Source organism: Falco naumanni, chromosome 1 (genome assembly GCF_017639655.2).
Source record: "Falco naumanni isolate bFalNau1 chromosome 1, bFalNau1.pat, whole genome shotgun sequence".
In the NCBI taxonomy this organism is placed as follows: Eukaryota; Metazoa; Chordata; class Aves; order Falconiformes; family Falconidae; genus Falco; species Falco naumanni.
The window spans coordinates 12,671,861-12,692,450 of NC_054054.1; the positions used below are offsets into that span (position 1 = coordinate 12,671,861).

Genomic DNA, 20,590 nt, shown 5'->3' on the forward strand with positions numbered 1-20,590 from the left:
ATGCCATTCCCAGCAGCTCCACGCTGCGTTCCGAGCGCGCTGCCTCCTGCCAGATCCGCAGCACTGGCGGCAGCTGTGTTGTGTGTGCAGATCACATAGCAACTGCGCACAGCTGCCTGCCAAGGGAAACCGGCCCCGCTCCCTCGCTCCCCTGGCCAGTTATTAAATGAAGGCAGAGAACAAAGCAGTGGGCAGGGAGCGAGACGTGTGGGGAAAAGCGAGCGCAGATTCCTTGGCGCTATATATATCTATCTATATAAATCTCAATACCTACAATCTCTTTCCGAAGGCGGCCCGGGGTTTGATTCGGTGAGGAGGGCTTCTGCCCTTGGAGCAGGGCTGGTGGGATGGGGAGCTCCAGGCTGTGCCGCTGACTGGCTGACATGTGTGGGGAGAGGAAAAATAATTCCCAGCATTGCTGATAAAGCCACATTAAATCACACTCGGTTTTCCTCCTCCACAGCCAGCCCGCTGCCCCTGTCGTGAGCAGCAAGAGCAAAGCTCAGTGGGAGGGTGGGTGCACAGGAGCAAGGAGGCAGGGGGAGCTGGCTGTGACGCCCAGCCCATGGCTACTGCCTTCCTTGCCCCTGAGTGAGATCCGAGTTAGGGCCCCAACCGATTTGGCATGTCGACGAGGCCCTGAACGCACTGCTGTGGCTGGGAGAGATGCACGTGTGCTGGCGGCACTGGCCAGCAAGCACAAAACGCGGGCGGGCTGGGCCCTCGTGGCAGGATGTGGCCCTCCTTCAGGGACTGTTGCCTGCTGCCCTCTGTGTCTACTGGAAAACTCCTCCTTAAGCCTCTTAAAATTTCTTTTAGGCAGGGATTTTACTGTGTCTCAAACCTCTTGTAAGCAGCACACCTATGCTGGATGGCAGGACACCCCCTGGGGCTGTCCCATGGCCCTCTGCTCCCAAGGATGCGGAGCTGTGGCTGACGAGGCAAGAGAAGAGCAGCCGGGAGACCCCTCACAAGGGCCATGCAATTCCCACCGAGGCACGGTGGAGCCGTCACCTTTTAAAGCTATTTTAACACATCACGCCCATCGTCCAGGGTGAGGCTGCAGCTCTCCTCCGGAAGCGGAGGCACTTACCTCCCAGGCAGCCGCTGCTGTCTGATCAGAAGAAGCTGAAGGATAGGGGGGACCAGAGCAGTGACTGGGGCTGGAGCGGTGGCACAAGGGCCAGGCTGCCACCTGGGTCCCTTCCTGCTATAGGTTCTGCTCCTGTGAACGTCAAAGTCTGCAGAGGCCGAGTTCAGAAAGAAACGAGCTGCAAGTTCCACACACCAGGAAACGCCACCTTTACACAGTCTGTTAGAAAATATGTACGACACAGTAATCAGATTCGTTTTATTAAAAAACCTGCAATAAAATTCCTTGGAATTCACCATCTTAACTTTGAGAGTTGCAATATTTTACTAGTACATAATAACACAGTCTCACATATTTACATTATAATTCTCTATATAACAAAAATAGCCGTGTTGTACTACTGAATAATGCTTCCAAATATTAGCCTCAACATTTTGGTACTTCCCCCAGTTGAGTCACTGTCCATGCTCTTTAGCATTTACAGTATATAACAAAGCAAGAAGGAAAAAAAAAAAATATCCAAAATCTGTGTGCCTCGATTTCAGGCAAATCCCTTTAAGATGATAGTTCTCTGACTCCCACATTTTTCAAGAGAGATAAAGTGCATTGGAGGGGAAGATGTACATGTTATAAAATATCAGAAAAAGAGTTAAAGTATATTTGCAATACTGTACAGAAAGTCACGCTAGAAAAGAAGGCTCTCGCTTCACAAACTGCTACTGCACTGTTTTGGCAGCAAGTCACAGGTAGCGGGGCGGGGTGGGGGGACAGCTAACGATAAGAAAAAGAACCGCCTGTGCACTGTGTGATTTTGCCACGGTCTTCTCCTAGGTGTTTCACAAACAAAAGTGCAGCCATCTAGAGAAAGGAATTTTTTTTTTAAAATGTGAAGATGAAGGGTGGATTCCACAGTCAAACACGAGCTGGCCAGCCTGCAGAAACCGACTGCCGTATCAGCAAACCAGCTTCAGTTCAGACAGGTTCCCATCTCGAGGGAGCCCCGGTGCAACCAGAGCCACAGCATGTGGGCTGAAGGCCTCCCAGTAAATCCACTCCTCCTGTCCACAGCAGGAGCAATTACCTTGGAGAATTTCACTGGGACAGACCATTGCCTCCAAACTGGAAGTTATTTTGGTAAGCTGTGCGCTGATCCATATGGTATTTATTTAGTTAGTGATTTTTCTTCCCTTTTTAACACTGGCATTTGCTGGTATGGCTGTGCAGCGTGTGAGAAGAGACGTGGCTGGAAAAAGCTTTGGAGCCATCACTGAAAACCAGGATACTTCTGCTCTGCCCATGAACTGCGTACGAATGGGACGCCACATTTTTTTGGTTTGCTTATAAACTACTCTAAATAAAAATAGTTCTCTTCTGGAAATGGATGGAATGTATATTTTGACAAGTACAAAACCATTTTAAATGTTCACTAAATACAAGGAACATTTTGCTATAAAAATCACAGACCCTCCCACCCGCTGTCCCCTCTTTACATTTCTAATTATAAAATGGTACAGACATTTCAGGTTCCTAACATGAAACAAGCTGGAAGGATGGTATTACGTATACATATAAAACGTTTAGATATTTGACATTTGAAATAACTGTATACATTCAGAGCAAACAAGCATCTTGATCTTGCTATTGTTTGTAATGCTACACAGGACTGAAGAATCAAGAAATAAACAAGAAAGGGAAAACGCTATTTTTTTTCTCCTCTCCCTTTTTTTTGTTTTTTTCCCCTCCTGGCATTCACTCCAGAAAGAAAGAACTTCCACCGATTCACAATTAAAACAGTTGAGACAAGATTAATTTCAGATGGAAAATTAATCCATTGGCTTTTCATTCAAAATCCACAACATCTTTCATTCATCTTTCTTCTCCATTTCTCCCCTTGAAATGTAGCTCCTGCTCAGAAGGTGTTTTTTTTTTTGTTTGTTTGTTTTTTTTCCTTTGAAAAAGAAATGCCAAAGAAGAGAAAGAGAGCAGAGTGGGTTTCCAGCTGGGCAGGGGAAGCTGCGCGGCAGAGGGCAGCCTGCTCCTCACCCGCCGTCCCAGCCCGCCGCTGCCATCTGCTATGCAAACAAATGCAGACTAGAAAGTCCATCTGGCGTTCCTCTTTCAACTGCGAAACCATCAATTAGTTCAGGTAACAGCTTGGTAAAATAAAAGAAGCACTTCTGTTGGATCAATCGCCCCCCTTTAAAATGTCTGCAAAAACAACGCCTCCACCCTCATTTTCCCTCACCCCTAAATACTTCATGACATTGTTTTTCACCGCTTGCGTTAACCAAGCCCATTCATTTCTGTCACGCTGGTTGCCCCATATACGCTCACACATTTTGCATCTATAAACCAAATGAATCAACGCTTGGTGTTCTTCAATGGAGCAGCAATCCCAGTCAGCACTGCTTATGAAGAAGCTCAGCTGCCCTGAATCTGCCAAAACCCCACAGTCCACCTTTCATTAGGCTCTCAGGCTGAACTTAGGCTGGCCCCTTGCCCCCACGCCAAACCAGAGCGGTCCCACCTGCTACGAGAGATACAGGGAGCACAAAATGCAAGAGAGGAAGCGATGCAGCATTAGCTTGATCCCATAATCTCCTTCCCCTGCAACAAAGGCTCACACTAGAACAAACATTCGCGAGAGGGGGTGGTAAAGGAACATGCTGGACTTCTCTACCATTTCAGTCCAGCAAAACACAGGCCTCCCAACAGAAACTAAGCACTCTCTCTTCTGTTTAGAGAGTCAGCTTGTCCTGGCCCCTGTTCCTGGCAGACCTGTAACTTTGGCCCTACAACAGGGATCTACAAGCACAACAAATGGTTAAAAATAGTCCATTATTGCTAACGAACAGAAATCAATAAATTACTATTGGTTTTCCTGGTTTGCCCAGCTTATAAATTCCTGTTCCTGGCTTATTTCAAACTATGTGCTTAGTCAGGAGCTTTTCTACAGAGACCATGAAGGAACGAGCCTCTAACAACCACAGCCTGGGAGCTTCCCAGCTGCCTGGGCTGAAAGGCATTTCCCGCTGTTACGTACAACCTCTGTCGTCATTTCAGTACAGACCAATCGTCACAACAAGGACTTGCAGTTCAGCAATGTATATACCAGGACCTGTGCCCCCGTCTTTGTCCGTTCATCACAGAATCCGCTCAAAGGGCTGTGGCATATATTCAAAGGAAAAAGTCTGTAAGGCAAAACGCTGGAAAATCTATACGACGACTGCACTCCAGGTTTAACAAGAATGGCAAATAAAACACACTTTATGGAAAATCTGTAACTGTGTTGTACCGATGACTAGAAGTATACACAGAAGCGTTAAGTGATCTGCAGACACCTGCCAGGGCAACCTATCCATACGCAAAGGTCTTCTGAGCCAGGCATTTTTCAAATTAGATAAGCACTTAGCAAGGGGGAAAGGAGGGTGGGATAACAGGTTTGACAACAAAAACTTTGGAGCACAAAATGCATATTCTTTGAGAAAGACTAAATTCAGAGCTGGATCCATCAGGAGGTGCTTGGGTTCATTTTGTTAACTAAAATCAGAATATCTCCCGAACGAGTCATTAAACAAGAGACCAAGTACTGCTCCCTTCTTGCAGTGGCTTCCTCTGGATCTGATCCAGGGGTCATTAAAGTACCGAGATCCGAGGGAACTCTTATCGTATGGGATTCAATAACTGTTTTTTTTCCAAATTGCCTCTATAAAGCCTTTTTCTTTAGTGCCACAATCTCCCTCATGCAAAAGTCTAACAACAGCAGCTGCTTCTATTTTTGTTACCATATAGTTTCCATAGTCATACCAATGCACTTTTATATGCATACATGGCAATTTAATTCTATAGAATACTTAAAAGAATGAACTGCAGTACTGTGATTGTCTTGATCCTGGTTTTGAGGTTATCAAGCAGTCAGAAAATAAAAAAAAACCCAAAACCTCAGCTAATGCCAGACCTGTATCGCCACCAGGATGGGTCAGCTGTGGGGAAGGGATGGAGAGCTGGTGCCCTGCACATCTCCATGCACACATTAGGTCATTTTTGAGTGCAAAATTCTGCCCATGTAACTTTTTATGTGTCCTACCTACTGAACAGACCTTTGGGAAGGCAGTTTAGTGAAACCCACGAAAATCAAAGGATACTCAGAGCAGTCTCTGTCTGTCCCAAGTTTCACCCTGTGATCCAGCCTCAGTGAAGATGAGCCCCACCAAGGCGAACGCTTCTCCCACCTACTACGTGCTCATGGAAAAGAAGGAAAAAAAGAGCCTCAGATGACCAGACAGGAAGAGCTCAGAGAGAGACAAGATCAGCTTAATGACAAGAGTGCCTTGCTCAGAGAGCTGTGCCCCCTCTGGCACTGGCCCTGCGCAGGAGGAGCCCTCTGCCCTGTGCTGGCGGACAGTCACAGCGCCAGCCTGCAGAATTATGTGCATGAGCAATTGTTCGTCAGAGGGCACCAGAGGATTTTGCTTTTTCCTGGCTGTGTGCTAAAGGCTGCTCTCCCTTCCGAACAGGCAGTGCTGCATCCCTGGCATCGACATCCCACGTATTTAACGCCACAGCCCAAGCTTAGTGGGCAGCAGTACTGAGGACTCACACAACGCTCAGGATGGGACTGATCTTGCCCAAAGCTTCAAATCAGGAGGTTTCATTTTACCCTGTCATGAATCTCAGTGGAGAGACTCATGTAAGCAAAATTGTGCATGGGCACATAGAACTGCAGAATTAAGGCTTTCATATATGTTACAAACATACATCTGCAGGTCTTACTATTTAGGAAGCACCTCTAATTCCCAAGGCATTTCACAGGTTATATATACAAAGAATGTTGTCAGCCAGGTCCTGCTTTAGGAAAACATTTCTATCTGACACAGGGGCTTAATTATGCTCATAGAAGACCTGTTAAAAATAATGTGCAAGTCCAAAATCAGCAATAAGTGCTTTTCTGAAAAAGGACGGAATAAAACATCTACTTAAGTGCTTTCCAAAGTTTTGGCTTCAGTGATATGTAACCTGGCTTTGCGCTTGTTATCACTTAACAGTAGAACACCTGAGCACAGGGATGGAAAAACCTCTTTCCTGAGTGAAACTGCAGGTAGAACTGGGAAAACGAAAGCAGAAAGGCTCCTGAAGCAGATTTGCTAGGATGTCTCTTTTGAAAGACCACAGTACAGTGATATGTAAAAATGTCTCACCCAGCCTAGACCCTGTCGCTGCCAGCGGGCCACCTGTGGACCCTGAGGGACCACAACAAGTATGGGATACTTAGGAAAAGAGCACGCAGTGTGATTCCTCTCCAAAAAGCCTTCACTAACGCCTAGAAATATGGGCAGAGTCTCAGTTACCATCCATGTGATGCCCCTTTAGGACAGCTCCCTCTGATGATTTTGCTGGTCAAAGGACCCAGCTCAGTATCAGCTGGGAGCTTCACCTCCTGCCTTGCTTTTCGACAGACCTCGCTTGCTCTGCCGTGGGTGACTCCGCTATAGCAACAGGTAATTGGTCAATCTATCATTAAGATTAACTTAATTAAGTTTGTGAAATAAAACAAAGACTTTGTGACAGCTCCTCTGAAACACAAACGGTTTGGCCAGGAGTTTTTTGTCTGTGTGCTGGGCTGCAATGGGTGGACACCGAGACATCACTGACAACTCGGACATTGTGTTTGTGATGTTCCTGTGACATGTAGCACCCAGGCTCCAGCGCTAGAGAAGAAACTGGACCAGTGTGTGTACTTTCCATAGAGAGATCTGAGTGTGTATTACCACCTTCACTCTTTCCCCTGCAGTAATTTCAGATGAATTTCATTCCTGTGTGAAGGGCCAATATTTGGTGTAAGCACCACTTAAATCCCATTTCAACACTACCTCCAGAGCTAAAGTGGAGCTGATGCAGTACCTTGTGCAAACCCTCTGGTGTAGGGCTGAATTTCACCATCGGTTCCCCTAATGCTGTGGGCCTTTCCCATAGCAGCAAGGAATAGAGAAAACAAAAAAAAAAAAAAAAAAAGGAAAAAAAAGAAAACACAATTACAGAACCACAAATATCCGGAAGAGTGACCTAGCTCTGCCCTCTGGAATGATGTCTAACTTTTTGAATCAAGTGGATTTCCAGCTGCCTGTATCTCTTTAATTAAAAAGTGATGTCCTTTCAAATGGCTTTATAAAAATGTAACGGCACATTTCCGGATCACGGTTTTGAAGGATGATTAGGCTGTGCTCTTTGCCTCAAAGTTACCCTGCAATTTAGGGACTGAGAACATCACAAAAATTAAGGTACAAAATGAACTGAGTTCTAACTGGACCGAAAAGCACGGAATATAATTCTTCCTTCTTCCTGTACTGAAGAAGTAAGTCAGCCAAAATTTTAGGGATAGTTCTAAACACATTTGCTCCCGAATAAGATCTGACAAACTGAATTTTGGCTGGAAATTGGTTTCCACATCTAACTAGTAATCCACAAGGAGATTAAAGGCAGCAAGAACCCTAACAGTTGCATTCTGAGATGCTGCCATGACACCACCAAGTCAAAATGTTTGACCTCTCCACGAAATTTCGATGCAAGATGAATTGTTGATTCTATGGACTTACTCAGGAGGCAGTAATGTGATTCAAATCATCTGACTGTCACAGAAAGCATGTACTCTTGTATAACAGTAAGCTAAAAATGCTTCTTCACAGTTGAGTATTTTGACTGAAAAACAAAATCGTACACTGAACAAGTGATGATAAGCTTTCCCCTGGAAAGCAGAGCTCGGAATGAACTAAATAATCATCACAGATCATTATTATGTAGATGTTTTGACTTATGATATAGTTCTGTTTATTTTCAAATTCCCTCCCCTCTGCCCAACATGTTTTGGTATATATATATCTATATACAAATTGCAAGTATTCCATTACACTTGCGACAATGTTGACAGAGACTCTGGAGGGCAACAAACCACCTGAACTCCTGTGTTTGAAAAGAAGCAGACAAAAACTGCCATCCAAACATAAGAAGTGAAACGCACTGAGAAAAAACCCAAAATAAACCAGGAAGTAAACATTTCAGCTAGCTGCTGCCTCCTTCATTAGCAGTTTCTGACACCGGTATCAGCATCTCCAGACCCTTTCTAAGAATATTCTTGTCAGCCGCATAATGCACAGCTGTTAACAAGCTGCCTCTGGAAACCTCTGCAACACTCCTTTAGCCTACTGGTCAGTAAAATTTAGAAAAGACGCGATGTTTTACTAGATTGTCTTTTCTAGCCACTGAATTGTGATTTGAAGGAAGGCCATTAATGTGCTGACAACTGCTAATAGCATAAAATAGAGCAAAGGACTACAAGGACAGAGTGAAGGCTTAAGCTTTTCTTTCTCTCCTTCACACTACAATACTTGCCTAGAACAGAGCTCCAAATGACAGCCAACACAGTGCAGTTTTAACCCAGATCTCAGCAATCTCTGATAATTCAGAGCTCTCTTGCAAATAAAGGCCCTCCCAATATACCATTTCCAAGGCTCCCACTTAATGAAAGCAGGCTTCCCTTTAATGCAGGTGCTGGTGCACCATCCTTCTGAAGCCACATGTACTTCATACAGAAACAACAAGGCAGTGATAAATCTTGGGATTCAGATCATGAAGTGACCAGTGAATGGGAATTCAGATTTCTGGGCTGAACTCTTGAAAAAGCTGGGGTCAGTCAACTGAAACAGAGCGTCCGTCCATAACAAACTATAAACAAACAAACAAACATAACAAACATATGCCTTTTCAAAAAAATAGAAACAACCCCCCGATCGAACAAGTGTAGAAAACACTCAAGCTGTCATTTCAGTTGCGTATTTATGAGCCACTGAAGAGTTACATGACCGCTTTCAAGCACGTGGGTAAACTGGAAGCGTTCATCTCCCATGTGAACAAAATGAACGTATGTAGATGATGAAATCGCATCCAGGCAGACACAACTGTTGCTATTGCTTTTCGTGACCATCTCAGAATGGAGTGTGCAGGAGTGACAGTGCTCTGGAGGCATGTGCATGACTGGTCCAAATCCTAGAAAGCTGACTCGGTCCCTCCCTGTGACCCTCCCCTGTAGTTTAGTGTTGGATCTCTGTTCGTTTTTCAAGATTTCACCTCTTCGCAGTCTTGATCAGTGGAAAGCTCCACATCGGACAGTCCAACCTCCATTGCCATAATCAATGAAATATCTGAATCACTGCTGACTGCTGGCTCCTGTTCATCTGTGAGGGTAGAAAAGACAGGAAAAGGGCATTATGGTCATGTCTTTCTGTCAATGTATTATGCTTTTTAGTTCTGCAGGGGGGACCCAGAGGTTTCTCCACCCCTGAGGTTGCGCTTCAACTCCAAACTGTGCTCTTCTTCAGTATCCATCTAAAGCATTTTAAAAAAGCAGAAAGTTCAAGCCATCAGTAGCGAGAAACACAACGTCAAGGAGCCTGGATGGGTAACACTTTCTTCTCCTAATCCCCCTAGGACTCTCCAGCCAGGCCCTTCATCTCCCTGACCTTCCTCCCACCACCTGAGCACTTTGCTCCCTGTACCCTTTTATTTCCTCCACCTGGCACCATCCTACTCTCCCCACAAAGGCAGCAAGTTAAGGACAAAGCCATGGGCACCTGGGGGAGTGAGTCAGCCATCAGGAAAAAATTTCTAACAAAAAAAAAAATCTGCCCAAACCCTCACTGGGTGACAGAATCTCTGTTAGCAGAGACTTTTAAGAGGGTGCTAGGCTAATGTCTGGAAGGAGTGGTACGGGTGGCGTTAGTTCTGCCCCAGGACTCAGGACCAGGCTACCTGCCTTCTCAGGTGCTTTCTCTCATCCTTTCCCACTCCATTTTCTATTCACCATTTCCTTAAATATGAAGATACCTTGCAGGTTCTTGATCCAGGCCAAAGGCATCTACTTTAATCCACCATGATCCCAAATACAGTAAGAGTCAGATTATTGACTTTTGCCAAACTGCAAATCCCATCAAACTACAAGTGTAGGAGTAAAAACTTGTTTTTGTTTTGATCCCACAGCACTTACTATGTGTGTATTTAGTAGCAGATAAGGCCAACAGATTTTAAAGGACTAAGAGCTAATTTTATTTCAAGAACAATCAGGAGGAGCAAAGCACACTGGGTGTCTGGGGAGATCTTCAAAGGCACAAAGCTCCCATAGGTGGCTGAGTCCCTGAGAGAAAAAAAGTTGATGGCTCATATTTTCCAGTGGTTTAATTACAATGATGATAGTTATACTATACATATACTATAACAAGAGAATATATTTAATTTGGTGGCAGTTTTTTCTTTACATAGTTTACTTTCCAGACAATGGAAGCAATGCTTGATTGATGCTAAAAAGTCTAAAAGTTGGTATCTAAGTAAGAAAGAAACATTACAGAGGAGCCAGGAAAATAATAACTCCTCACAGTTTAATTATTCACTTGAAGCTAAGTGAGCACAATTAGTCTCCTCTCAAAAGCTGCATGATTTTTAAATCTGTTCTAGAGAAAAAACATGTATTTACTTGTACTAGGATTAGACCTCACCTTCTGCGGAGAAAGCTTGAGTGGAATCTGTATTATTCAAACTAAAAGAGTCCGTGCTTTACTTTACAACCCTTCCCAATTTTAACCCTGGAGTATTTTTATACTTTCCTGATTACAAGATAAATAATTAACGCACACAACCTCTTTATAGCTGTATCTTTTTTCCACTGTCAATATGACAGTAGTAAAACATTTCAAGGCCTTGCTTCTGACTACAAAAGTCCTCCACTGGAGGGGGAGGAAGTACTTACAAACTGAGTATCACCTGCAGACTTCGGTGGCTTCAATTACATGGAACCATTAGGTGAACTGCTAGATCCAAGAGTACAAAAGTGCATCACAGACACCTGTAAGACCTAAAGCATCATCTGTAGGGGCAACAGCTCCCTGAACCAGAATGATGCGGTTCCAGGCCACTGGGTGATCTATCATTCCTCTATAACTAATAGGATTCTTAAAAACAATGAAAATGATGCCTCAAATGTTGACCTAAGAGCAAGTTTATATTTGCACGACAGAGTTCCTGAGGCTTAGCCATGTTAAACAGCCGCTTGGCGTACTCCTGGGAGAAAGGTGATTTTCATCTGAACTAGCTGTGCAGGAAAGAAGGTCTGACTCAATGGTGACAGCCGCACGCACGCCAAAGAGGCAGCCTGAGCTGCCAATACCAAATGTCAGCATCAAATGAGAAGTGTTTTTGGTGCTGAAATGCTATTTCAAGAATTGTTGTTTTTTCTAGGGTTGCACAGCAGAGAAAGATCTTAACTGAGTTCAAGACAGGCAGACGTGACAGAAGCAGATTTACAGCTCACCTACCAACCGCCTAACCTATGTACAGGAGCACCCACTTTCCAAACAAGCTAATTTGAGTTTTACATTAAAAATCCTACACAATTATTCAAATTCCTGGCTCTTAGTGTCTTTCCACAGTGTGGGCTTTGTAGCTTGTCTTTAGAACTGAAGTGCAGGTCAGTAGGAACAATGAACAAAAATGTCCATGCCTGTGCCCTGGCATTGCTTTTCCAGCACTGTGGAAGTGCCTAGAAACACGAATGCTTCAACTTCCTTGCTTGCTAACAGTGTGGTGGTTTAAAACCCTAAAGCTACAGTCTGCTGCTTCAGCAGAGTGAGGAGAAAAACTCAGACACCACCAACCCTTACACCTTCCCCCTCAGGGAAGGGGTCCGCACTGACATTTCTTTGGAAGACACAGACAACACAAGGAAGTTAATGCACCCCTCAGCATGACGTGCTTGCTCTTGCCAAGAGGAGTCCTACTACTGATCCCAGCATGCACAGAATGAAACTCTGGGATGCTTGCATCAGCTGTAGGTAACTCTGGCTGTGAGGTCTACAAACTGCCTCACCGTGGCTCCCACACACAACACAGGCTTTCTAGACTGCGTGGGATTTTTTTTTTTTTTTTTTTTTTTTTTTTTTTTTTTTTTTGGCTGGCTGCTCAATAACACGAGCCAGCAGTGTTAGTGACATTTGTTAAAGGTAAGCAAACCTCTACTAAACTGCAAGTGCCAGGAGCTTAGCCTGCATTTTGCATCCTTGCTTTTTAGATCCTATTTACAATGACAAAGCTTATACAATCACACAGCTTGTATAAAAGATGCCCGACTCACTGTTAAGAATTTTTATGGGCTTTCTGCAAGTTTTCTGAAATTTGGTGTTTTTCTTAAAGCCCTGAAGTCAGGCGAGGATCTCAAGTTTCAGTGAAGATCTCAGCTTTCACTTAAAAATAAATGAATCTTAAGAAGTAAAAAGGAAATAAAGACTTTTTCAAAAACGTATCTCTAACTTCTAGACAGATTTTATGTTGATATATCTGATTTGCGACTTAGATGTTTGAGATTGGCAGTCCTGTCTAACAACATACACTATAACACTTCCACCGTGTTTTACAGCACCTGACACCACAGGCATAAAGCCTCTTGCTTAATGAAGCAAAAGGCACATCCCAAGCTGCTTTTCAGCCCGAGTGTCAGTGCCTACAGCAGGCAACTGTAGACCTCACTGCCACATTCCTCTCATGTCAGCGAAACGCAATACACCACAGCATGCTGCCTACTTCCAGACAGACTTTTTCCATTCACTCATACTCCCTGACACACATTCATTTGAGAGGTGCAATAAACCAAACTCCTCCTCTAGCCAATATTACTTTAATTACGCGAATGCAGGAAGAATATCACCATGTAGATATGGAACTGCCTTACATAACAGTGGTACAGCCCTTACTTATTGCAAAGTTCATTAATTTATGTTTATATTTGAGTACACTTGCAACCAAAGATGAAAATAGCTAATTACTCCGGTGCTTTAAAAACATTAAGACTGTACACAAGTAACAGTTACCTACTGTTGCTGCTGCTCCTAACGCTTTGAGTAAGTCTGTAGCGGTTGTACACTAATAAATATTCCAAAAGAAGAAGGTCATACGATGGCTTTCCAAGAAACTGATACTGTTTGCAAGAGTCTTGGGAGGGACCTAAGCATTCCAACAGGGAGTGAAAAGTGCATTTACAAAAACCTTCATCTGTCATGTGTTTGTAAGCATACAGGCACGGGCAGAAATCAAGATGTTTTAGTAGGGTCTGCAGTGACAGGACAAGAGATAACGGCTTTAAACTAAGAGGATAGATTTAGGTTAGATATTAGGAAGAAATTCTTTACGGTGAGGGTGGTGAGGCACTGGCCCAGGCTGCCCAGAGCAGCTGTGGGTGCCCCATCCCTGGCAGTGCCCAAGGCCAGGCTGGACGGGGCTGAGAGCAACCTGGGCTGGTGGGGGGTGTCCCTGCCCATGGCAGGGGGCTGGAACTAGATGATCTCTAAGGTCCCTTCCAACCCAAACCATTCTACAATGCTAGGATTCTATATACTTGTAATGACACACTCGAGGATGGGGAACAAGCTGATGTAACTGTGGTGGGTTTTGAACTCACGGAGGCCTCGCTCCTGCTCACCACTGTGCTCCTCCCAAGAAGGCCACATCCAACACTGTGTTCTGATGTCCCTAGGACATGGGCAGTGCTATGGGGCTTTCCTAAAATTGTTCCTGCTTGCCCCAGCGGCTGAGATTTCCCCCAAGCTCACAGAACCAGAAAAGCTGCAGAACCCCATGACTGGGCTAAAAGGCTCATGAGCAATTTGCATCCAGGAAATCAGCAGAAAAATAACACACTAAAATGTTATACAGCAAAAGATTCTCAGCATTGAATGCATATAAGGTTTGTCTACGATGACAGACCTTTTTCCCTCTCTGGATCTTCAGGTAGCTCTCTGCTATTACACCCATTTGTGAGTAAGCACGGAAGTATCGATTATTACATGTCAACTGAGAGCGGCCAGCAAGTGTGTAACTCGTCTGCTGAAAGTGTAACTAAAACCAACACCCTCCTATTCTTGTGCATTAAAAACTTGGGCCACAGCAATAAACTATTCAGTTGGGAGACAGTTCTCCCTTCCCTCATTTATTATCAGCTCTCCATGAACTAATTCAGCATACTCAGTCCTGCTCCACACACAATTAAACTGTTACACAGAGCTGTGCAGCTGCTAATGGCCTTCTTCATCTTGTGACAGTCACAGGAATCAGAGGGTAAGAAAAAAGCTGCTACCGAGCTGCTGACCTAGGTGTAACCCATTTGCGTAGCCATAAAGTGAGCGTTTAGCACAAGAAACAAATCTTGTTTTGCGCAGATCTCCTGTTCTTGATGGTAGATGCCCAGCTTTGAGGAGAAATGAATAATTATTGATTGATCCACCTAATGAAATGCTGTGAAAAATTCAGCTGGCAGAAGCTGGCAGAAGTTGTACAGCAGATAATGGGATTGTCTAAAACCTCATTTTGACAATATACAGCAAAACTTGGACTTGATTTCATTACTCATTTCACATTCTCACCATGGTGAAATACACATTTCAGAACTCCTAATTTTCTGAAGATAGAACATGAAATCCCTGATGACAGGTATGCTCTCAGATCTAGATAAATATCTAAAATTTATCTGTTAGCATGAACCTTATTCCAGTCTGGGGCTTGCTTCTACTAAACAAACATTGCCTCCAGGCAGGTATGTCTAGAAGCATTTTGCTCTGGAAGAAACCAGAAATGTGACCATCTCCTGGAGCTCTGAGGACCTGAGAAGAAAACATATCCAGGCTCATTAGAGGCATCGATATGGAATCTTTACCAAAACAGATTCTGTTCAGCATGAAGCCACAGCAAACTGTCAACGCAAGCAGTGTTATTCAGATTGTTTCCATTATCAGAACAACGAGAACACTATTCATCACATTTGATTTATGACAGCCTGGAGCCCTCTAGTTTTCTTTGCCCAAGAATGCACTTCACCGTACAGAGTTTACTGCTCTCTGCTACTGCGGCCCTGCCACAGCATCACTTTGCTGCTTATAGTCTAAAAGGAGGAGCATGGTCCTATGAAGTTAGTACCTCAAATAGCAACCCCTTCCACTTTATTGCCAAGACCATCTCCTTCAAAAAATTACCAGTTCTTAAAATCATTCTCAAATTAATCATCCAATACTTCTTATTGCATCATTTTACAAGTCTCAAATACTTCCATGTCATCTCGATAATCGTAACACTTTAGAACAGGCTATAACTGCACTAACAAAAAACAACTGAAATAAAACACACAAAGAAATGCCTATAAAGTCTTTAACACAAAAGAAGCAGGGGGAATATGTTTGAGGAGAAAGGGTTATAAAAAACCTGTTACTATGCAGTCCTTTTGTACAAAGAGGCTAATAAAATGGATGAAGAAATCTGGCCAGCTACAACTGAGAACAAAGTACTGGGGAAATACTTTATTGCTGTTCCCTAGCATCAGAGACACGCTTATCTGAGCAGCAAGGGGAAAAAGTACTTGAGCATGGTAACTGCTTTTGGAAGAAAAGGTTAAGAGTCTTTTCCATAAATAACAAGCCAGAGCTCTGTGAATGTATTAATGGCAACAGAGCCTCATCCAGTGGATAAAGCAGATGATGTCTGAAACACATTGCAAAGAACACCCGAACATCAGCACACCAGGAAGAACCAAATGCCATGATGTGGCAAGATTCATCCAAGACAACATTTCAAGAATGTGTTAAACTGAATGAAACCCCGAAGCAGTTGAGAGACTGGGTGACATAAACACTAGACTCCTTCCCAAAGAAAACTTGTTTTTTCTTCTTACTGCGTGAAAAGGCAACAAACTTTCTTCCCTTAATCTTTCTCTAGGATATATGTTTTGGGAGAATGGCATCTCTTAACAGAAAACAGCCAAAGCCACAGTTCCCTGTCTTCAAACACCCTGCAGTACAAAGGGGCAACATCATCATCATCATTCTGGCCTTCACTGATTCTGGGTAGCCAGGTAAGAACCCATAAACCTGATTTTTTCAGTTACAGCATTAACCTGCACATTGTCTGACTCAAGCGTATCTTCTAGTAATTTTGGCTACAGTTGCAAGTACTCAGCACTTCTAGAAATCATATACAGTATCTCAAGTCAAATATCAAATAATGAAGAGGAAATTATTAGCAATACAACCAACTTTCTGAAGCCTAAATTTGGAACATGTTGTACTTAAAGGAATAAAATTTAACACCAGTTACTCCAGAAGGCTATTTGTGTTTTGGCAAGACCAATAAACTAATTTTCATAAACAGCATAGAAAGTATCAGCACCCAAATGCTCTCTCCCAAAAATAGGGGGGAAAAAATCTGTCCAAATAAGGACATGTGATATAAAACACATGGAGCAGAGCACAAACACATTTGCAGAAAGCTGAGCAAAAGGGGAAGAACATGTACCAGATGTTCTTGCAAGGAGACAGTTGGGCCCAATTGGCGGGAAAAGCAAAGTTGGTGAATTTTTTTTTTTTTTTTTCATTGAATAGCTATATCTATCTTTAATGAGCATATACTAGCTCCTTGGGATTTTGTCCATGAATCAGAACACAAGGCCTTTGAAATTCACAGCACTTATTAACATTATTTTAGGAGTCAACACTTTGGAGATGTGTCTTCTCTCTAAGCGAGGCTGGCTGACATTTTGGGATCTCCTGATCAGCTGCCTTAGTGCGGAGCTGCCAACCCTCTCTGTGATACTATGAGCATGCCTCTGCCAAGTATGACACAAGAAAACTTAGTATCTTTACTGTCAGTATACTTTCCACTTTCGCCTTACTTTTATGGGTCATGCTCGTCACCATTCCTGCCCTGGGACCAGCAGGGAAATTCCTTCTGTGGCCTAGATACTGCAGTATCATTTTATCTTCCCATGACTACTCTTTCCTTCTGGAAACACTGTCAAAATATCAGAAAGATTACCTGAACAGTCAACAGAGTCATCACACTAAGGTCCCTTGCACTGACCTCTGTGCGCTTGTATCAGCTAATCCCCATATTCGAGGTCCTTCACAATTTATCTGCACATCTGGTCATGCTACGAAGTAGTTTCTTCCATCTTTAACTGATCCCATTCTTCAGTCCTGCACTCTCCGCTTGTTTGATTGCCAGACAAGAACCACTCTACCTCCTTCACAACAGGGCATCCAGTCTCTTAAACCTTTGCAAAGCTGCTTTTCCTTTTTCCCTCCAAACCTTCCCATTGTCTGAAAGGGGAGAGCAGCAGCGGGACGCTGCTGCACACCCTCCTCAGCGGTCACCGCTGGTCATCTTCAGTGCCCAAATACTGCACCAGATGCACCTCTGGTCAGGACAGCATGTTCTTCTGATGTCCGCAGAAAGTTTCAGAAAAATAAACGCAAATGCTTTTCATTCAATGTACAGATTATTAGAAATGATTATTTTTTAGAACATGCAAAATTCTTCATGTATTTGATTGAAAATCAGAAATGAGATCTCCCACAAAAAGGGAAAAGATTCAAAAATACTGAAGCATGGGGCTGAAACTACATGACAGTTTTGATTCTCAAGTACCTTTGCTCCCTTTGGTAATGTATTAAATAGTCAAAGATCTTTAATTCCGAAAGCACTTAGCCACTTTTGGTAACATCCTGCCATTTCCTACATCACACTAAGAATTATAAAAAACATTAGATTAAGTTTTCCATTTCAATTTAAACAAAAATTCTAATTCAACTCTTCAGCAAACTCACTCACAAAAAAGCCTCTCAGGCCCAGACTGAACTAAAATCACTGTTATTGTGCAGTCCCAAGCACTGTATGAACACTTCATGTGCAGGTATTACTCTCTGATCATTTCTATTATTCTTACATTTAATTTCTCTGTGGGCAGACAAAGTTTCTGACTTAGCTGGAGTACGGATCCCTGTACCAGCAGCATGCCAGAGCCAAGAACTGGAAGCCCAGCCCCGCTGCCTTAGCTCACCCTTCTGCCACCTTCTGACTCAGCGCTGCTAGTCCTTTGACTGGCCAGGGAGTTGACTTAATTTACAAAAAACATCTGCAAACTACCCTGGAAACATTTTTTGCTAAGCTAGCAGCTAAACAGGCTGGCTCAGTCAGAAGGCAAGTAGTGCAGCCAACTTCAGGAAAGAAGCATTCAGAGAGAAAGGAAGGGGAAGGGACCCCCCCTCACACCTGACATCTGCAAGCTGTCCCTGTGGTACCATGATGTTATATGTCTAAAACATCAGTTGTGGCACGGGGGCTACAGTCTTACTTGGTTTTCTTAGCAGCTGCTAAACCAAGGCTCCTTGGTGTTACTGCAAAACAAATAGTAGTAAGTGATAAAGTTAAAAATAATCAGGCTTTGTCATGTTAATGGTGCGTAAGGGACACTGCAAGGATTCTTCCAGTAGCCAAGGTGAGAAGCGTGGAGAGACAGACATCGTTTGAGCAGTGAGCAAACATCTTTAATCATACTGCCAGCCATTTAAAAATCTGAAGGCATAGCAGGTATGTGACAAAAGCAGAGATAAGTGCTGTACATACTAGCATATGTTATATGCTATATATCATAACAGCAGGCTGTCAATCAAGAGACTTTTTACATCCAAGAAGTATACTCACACAATTTAATCATGTGCATCTCAGTTTCCACGGGCTATACTGATGACTGCCATTGTGACCGAACTTTCTTATATATCTATATTTTAAAAACCCGTGTCAGCAGTGTGCTCTGCTTCCTGCAAGCCTGAAAGGAGAAGGAAATTACAGCCTGACTCAGACACATCATGTGCGGGACTGAATGAGCGAGACTGCAATGATAAGAGAAACTTCTGTTCTGTTCTTCAGGAACGTTAAGGAAGCAACATCCTTTTCACGGGGTGATTTAGAGATGTACTGGCCAACAGCACACAACCCCCTCAGTCACACCGGAGAGGAATCGCAATACCCCCAAAGCATGACACACTATTAAAGCAGAAGACTCAAGCTAAGCTAGTAGTTTCTTAAACCTTTTTCTCTGGTCTGAGCATGCTGCACAGCTGTGACCACTCCCTGGGGGACTCAATGGCAGAAGCAGCTGACAAAGCCACCTGAGATCGCTCCTTCTCAGGACTGCTGATCCCACCTGCACAGCAGCTCTGCTTTGCCCTGCTGCTGCTGTGCCCCCTGCTCCTGGCCAGGATGAGCGAGAAAAGGGATGCTCAACCCACAGGCACACTCCCTCCCACGGTGGCAACCGAAAAGCCCATCCCAGAGCACCTGCAGCTGGGTGGTGGCCAAGGCTCAGCAGGGTCTGCTGGCACACTGCAGGGCCTGGGCGAAACTGCAAGCCATCGCTAAGATCTCTGCCTAACAGCTAGGTCCTGCGAAGGCACCCAGGACTGTGGCCCTCCTGGAAAGTGGGAATGCCACGTCTGGTACTCGGGAATGCAAGAAGGGGCGTTTGCTGCTTGGAAGAGCAACGCACCGAGACCAGGACGTGCAAGTGGACCTGCAGAGCGAGCCCTGGCTAAGGCTGTTGTAAGAGATTTCAGATTACTGCAGCTTTTCTTCAAGGATGTTAGAAGCTTCTCACTCTTACTTCAGCTCATGCACGAGATGGCTACTAGCCAGCGAAAATCTGCACGGGGGCAATTAATTCTGAGAACTTGATGTGAAATATAGACCGCTGTGACAAGCAGAAAAAGATAACGTTACTGCCTAATCACTATGAACTGCTTCCTCAATTACAAGTATGCACGCAGCTGTAACAGAAAACAGCTTGCTTTAAAGACAACTCCTGTTAATTTTGAATGAGGGATTTGGAGAAGCTCATGTTGGTCTGGCTGAGTCTGTCTGTCATGGCAGCATGTGCATGATTTTCAAGTATGTCTCTTTAAATACCTTTTACTGCATAAGCTCTCAAAACCCCTAGGTCACTAGCAAAGCACAGTACTGAGGAATCATACACTGAACTTTCAAGAACAGTTACATCCTTGCGCAAAGATGTCACAAAAATGCCTGTGCATATGTTAGAGGACTTAATGAGAAAATACACAAGGAGGTGGCTGAAAAGCTCAGCTGTGGTGGAATTACTTGAATAAAGTGCATGTGTATCTTCTCTCCCTCTCTCTCTCTCTCACAGTCCTGCCTTCCCTTCCAATGCTGCTAACACTCCACCTTCAATCCTCAGGATATTTCCAGGATAAAGGGGCAAGTCATCAACCCAACACCTCCTGGGCCTTTTGAGTTTTGTGTGTATCGCTAGGAACCTCTTCCTCACCACGTGTGTTGGTGATGGTGATGCTTGGCTGACATTTAATTCCACTAGAACTGTCCACAATAGAAATTTTACCCCTGGGGATGTCTTCTCATTAGATATGAAAAAAGTGCACACAGTAATGAAGCCAAAAGAGGAAAACCCCACAGTGGTGGTAGAGGAACTCATGTGTTGGATATGTAATTTTTTACCGTTGTCACCAGCAAAAGACAACTTTTAACAGTGTAACTTTTACCTTGAGGGAAAAAACAGTCTTCCTTTTTGTTCAGTATAAGGAAACAACACACCTGAGAGCCGGCCTG

At 43.9% G+C, this 20,590-nt stretch overlaps 1 protein-coding gene across 1 annotated transcript in view; it reads right to left on the reverse strand.

The window, feature by feature from the left end:
* Positions 1–1,337: 1,337 nt before the first annotated feature.
* Positions 1,338–20,590, reverse strand: part of RNF150 (ring finger protein 150) — a 128,189-nt gene continuing 108,936 nt past the window's right edge. The window contains exon 7 of the mRNA XM_040581300.1: positions 1,338–9,321. Coding sequence (XP_040437234.1) covers positions 9,203–9,321 — 119 coding nt within the window. The 3' untranslated portion in view covers positions 1,338–9,202. The remainder of the gene's footprint in view (positions 9,322–20,590) is intronic.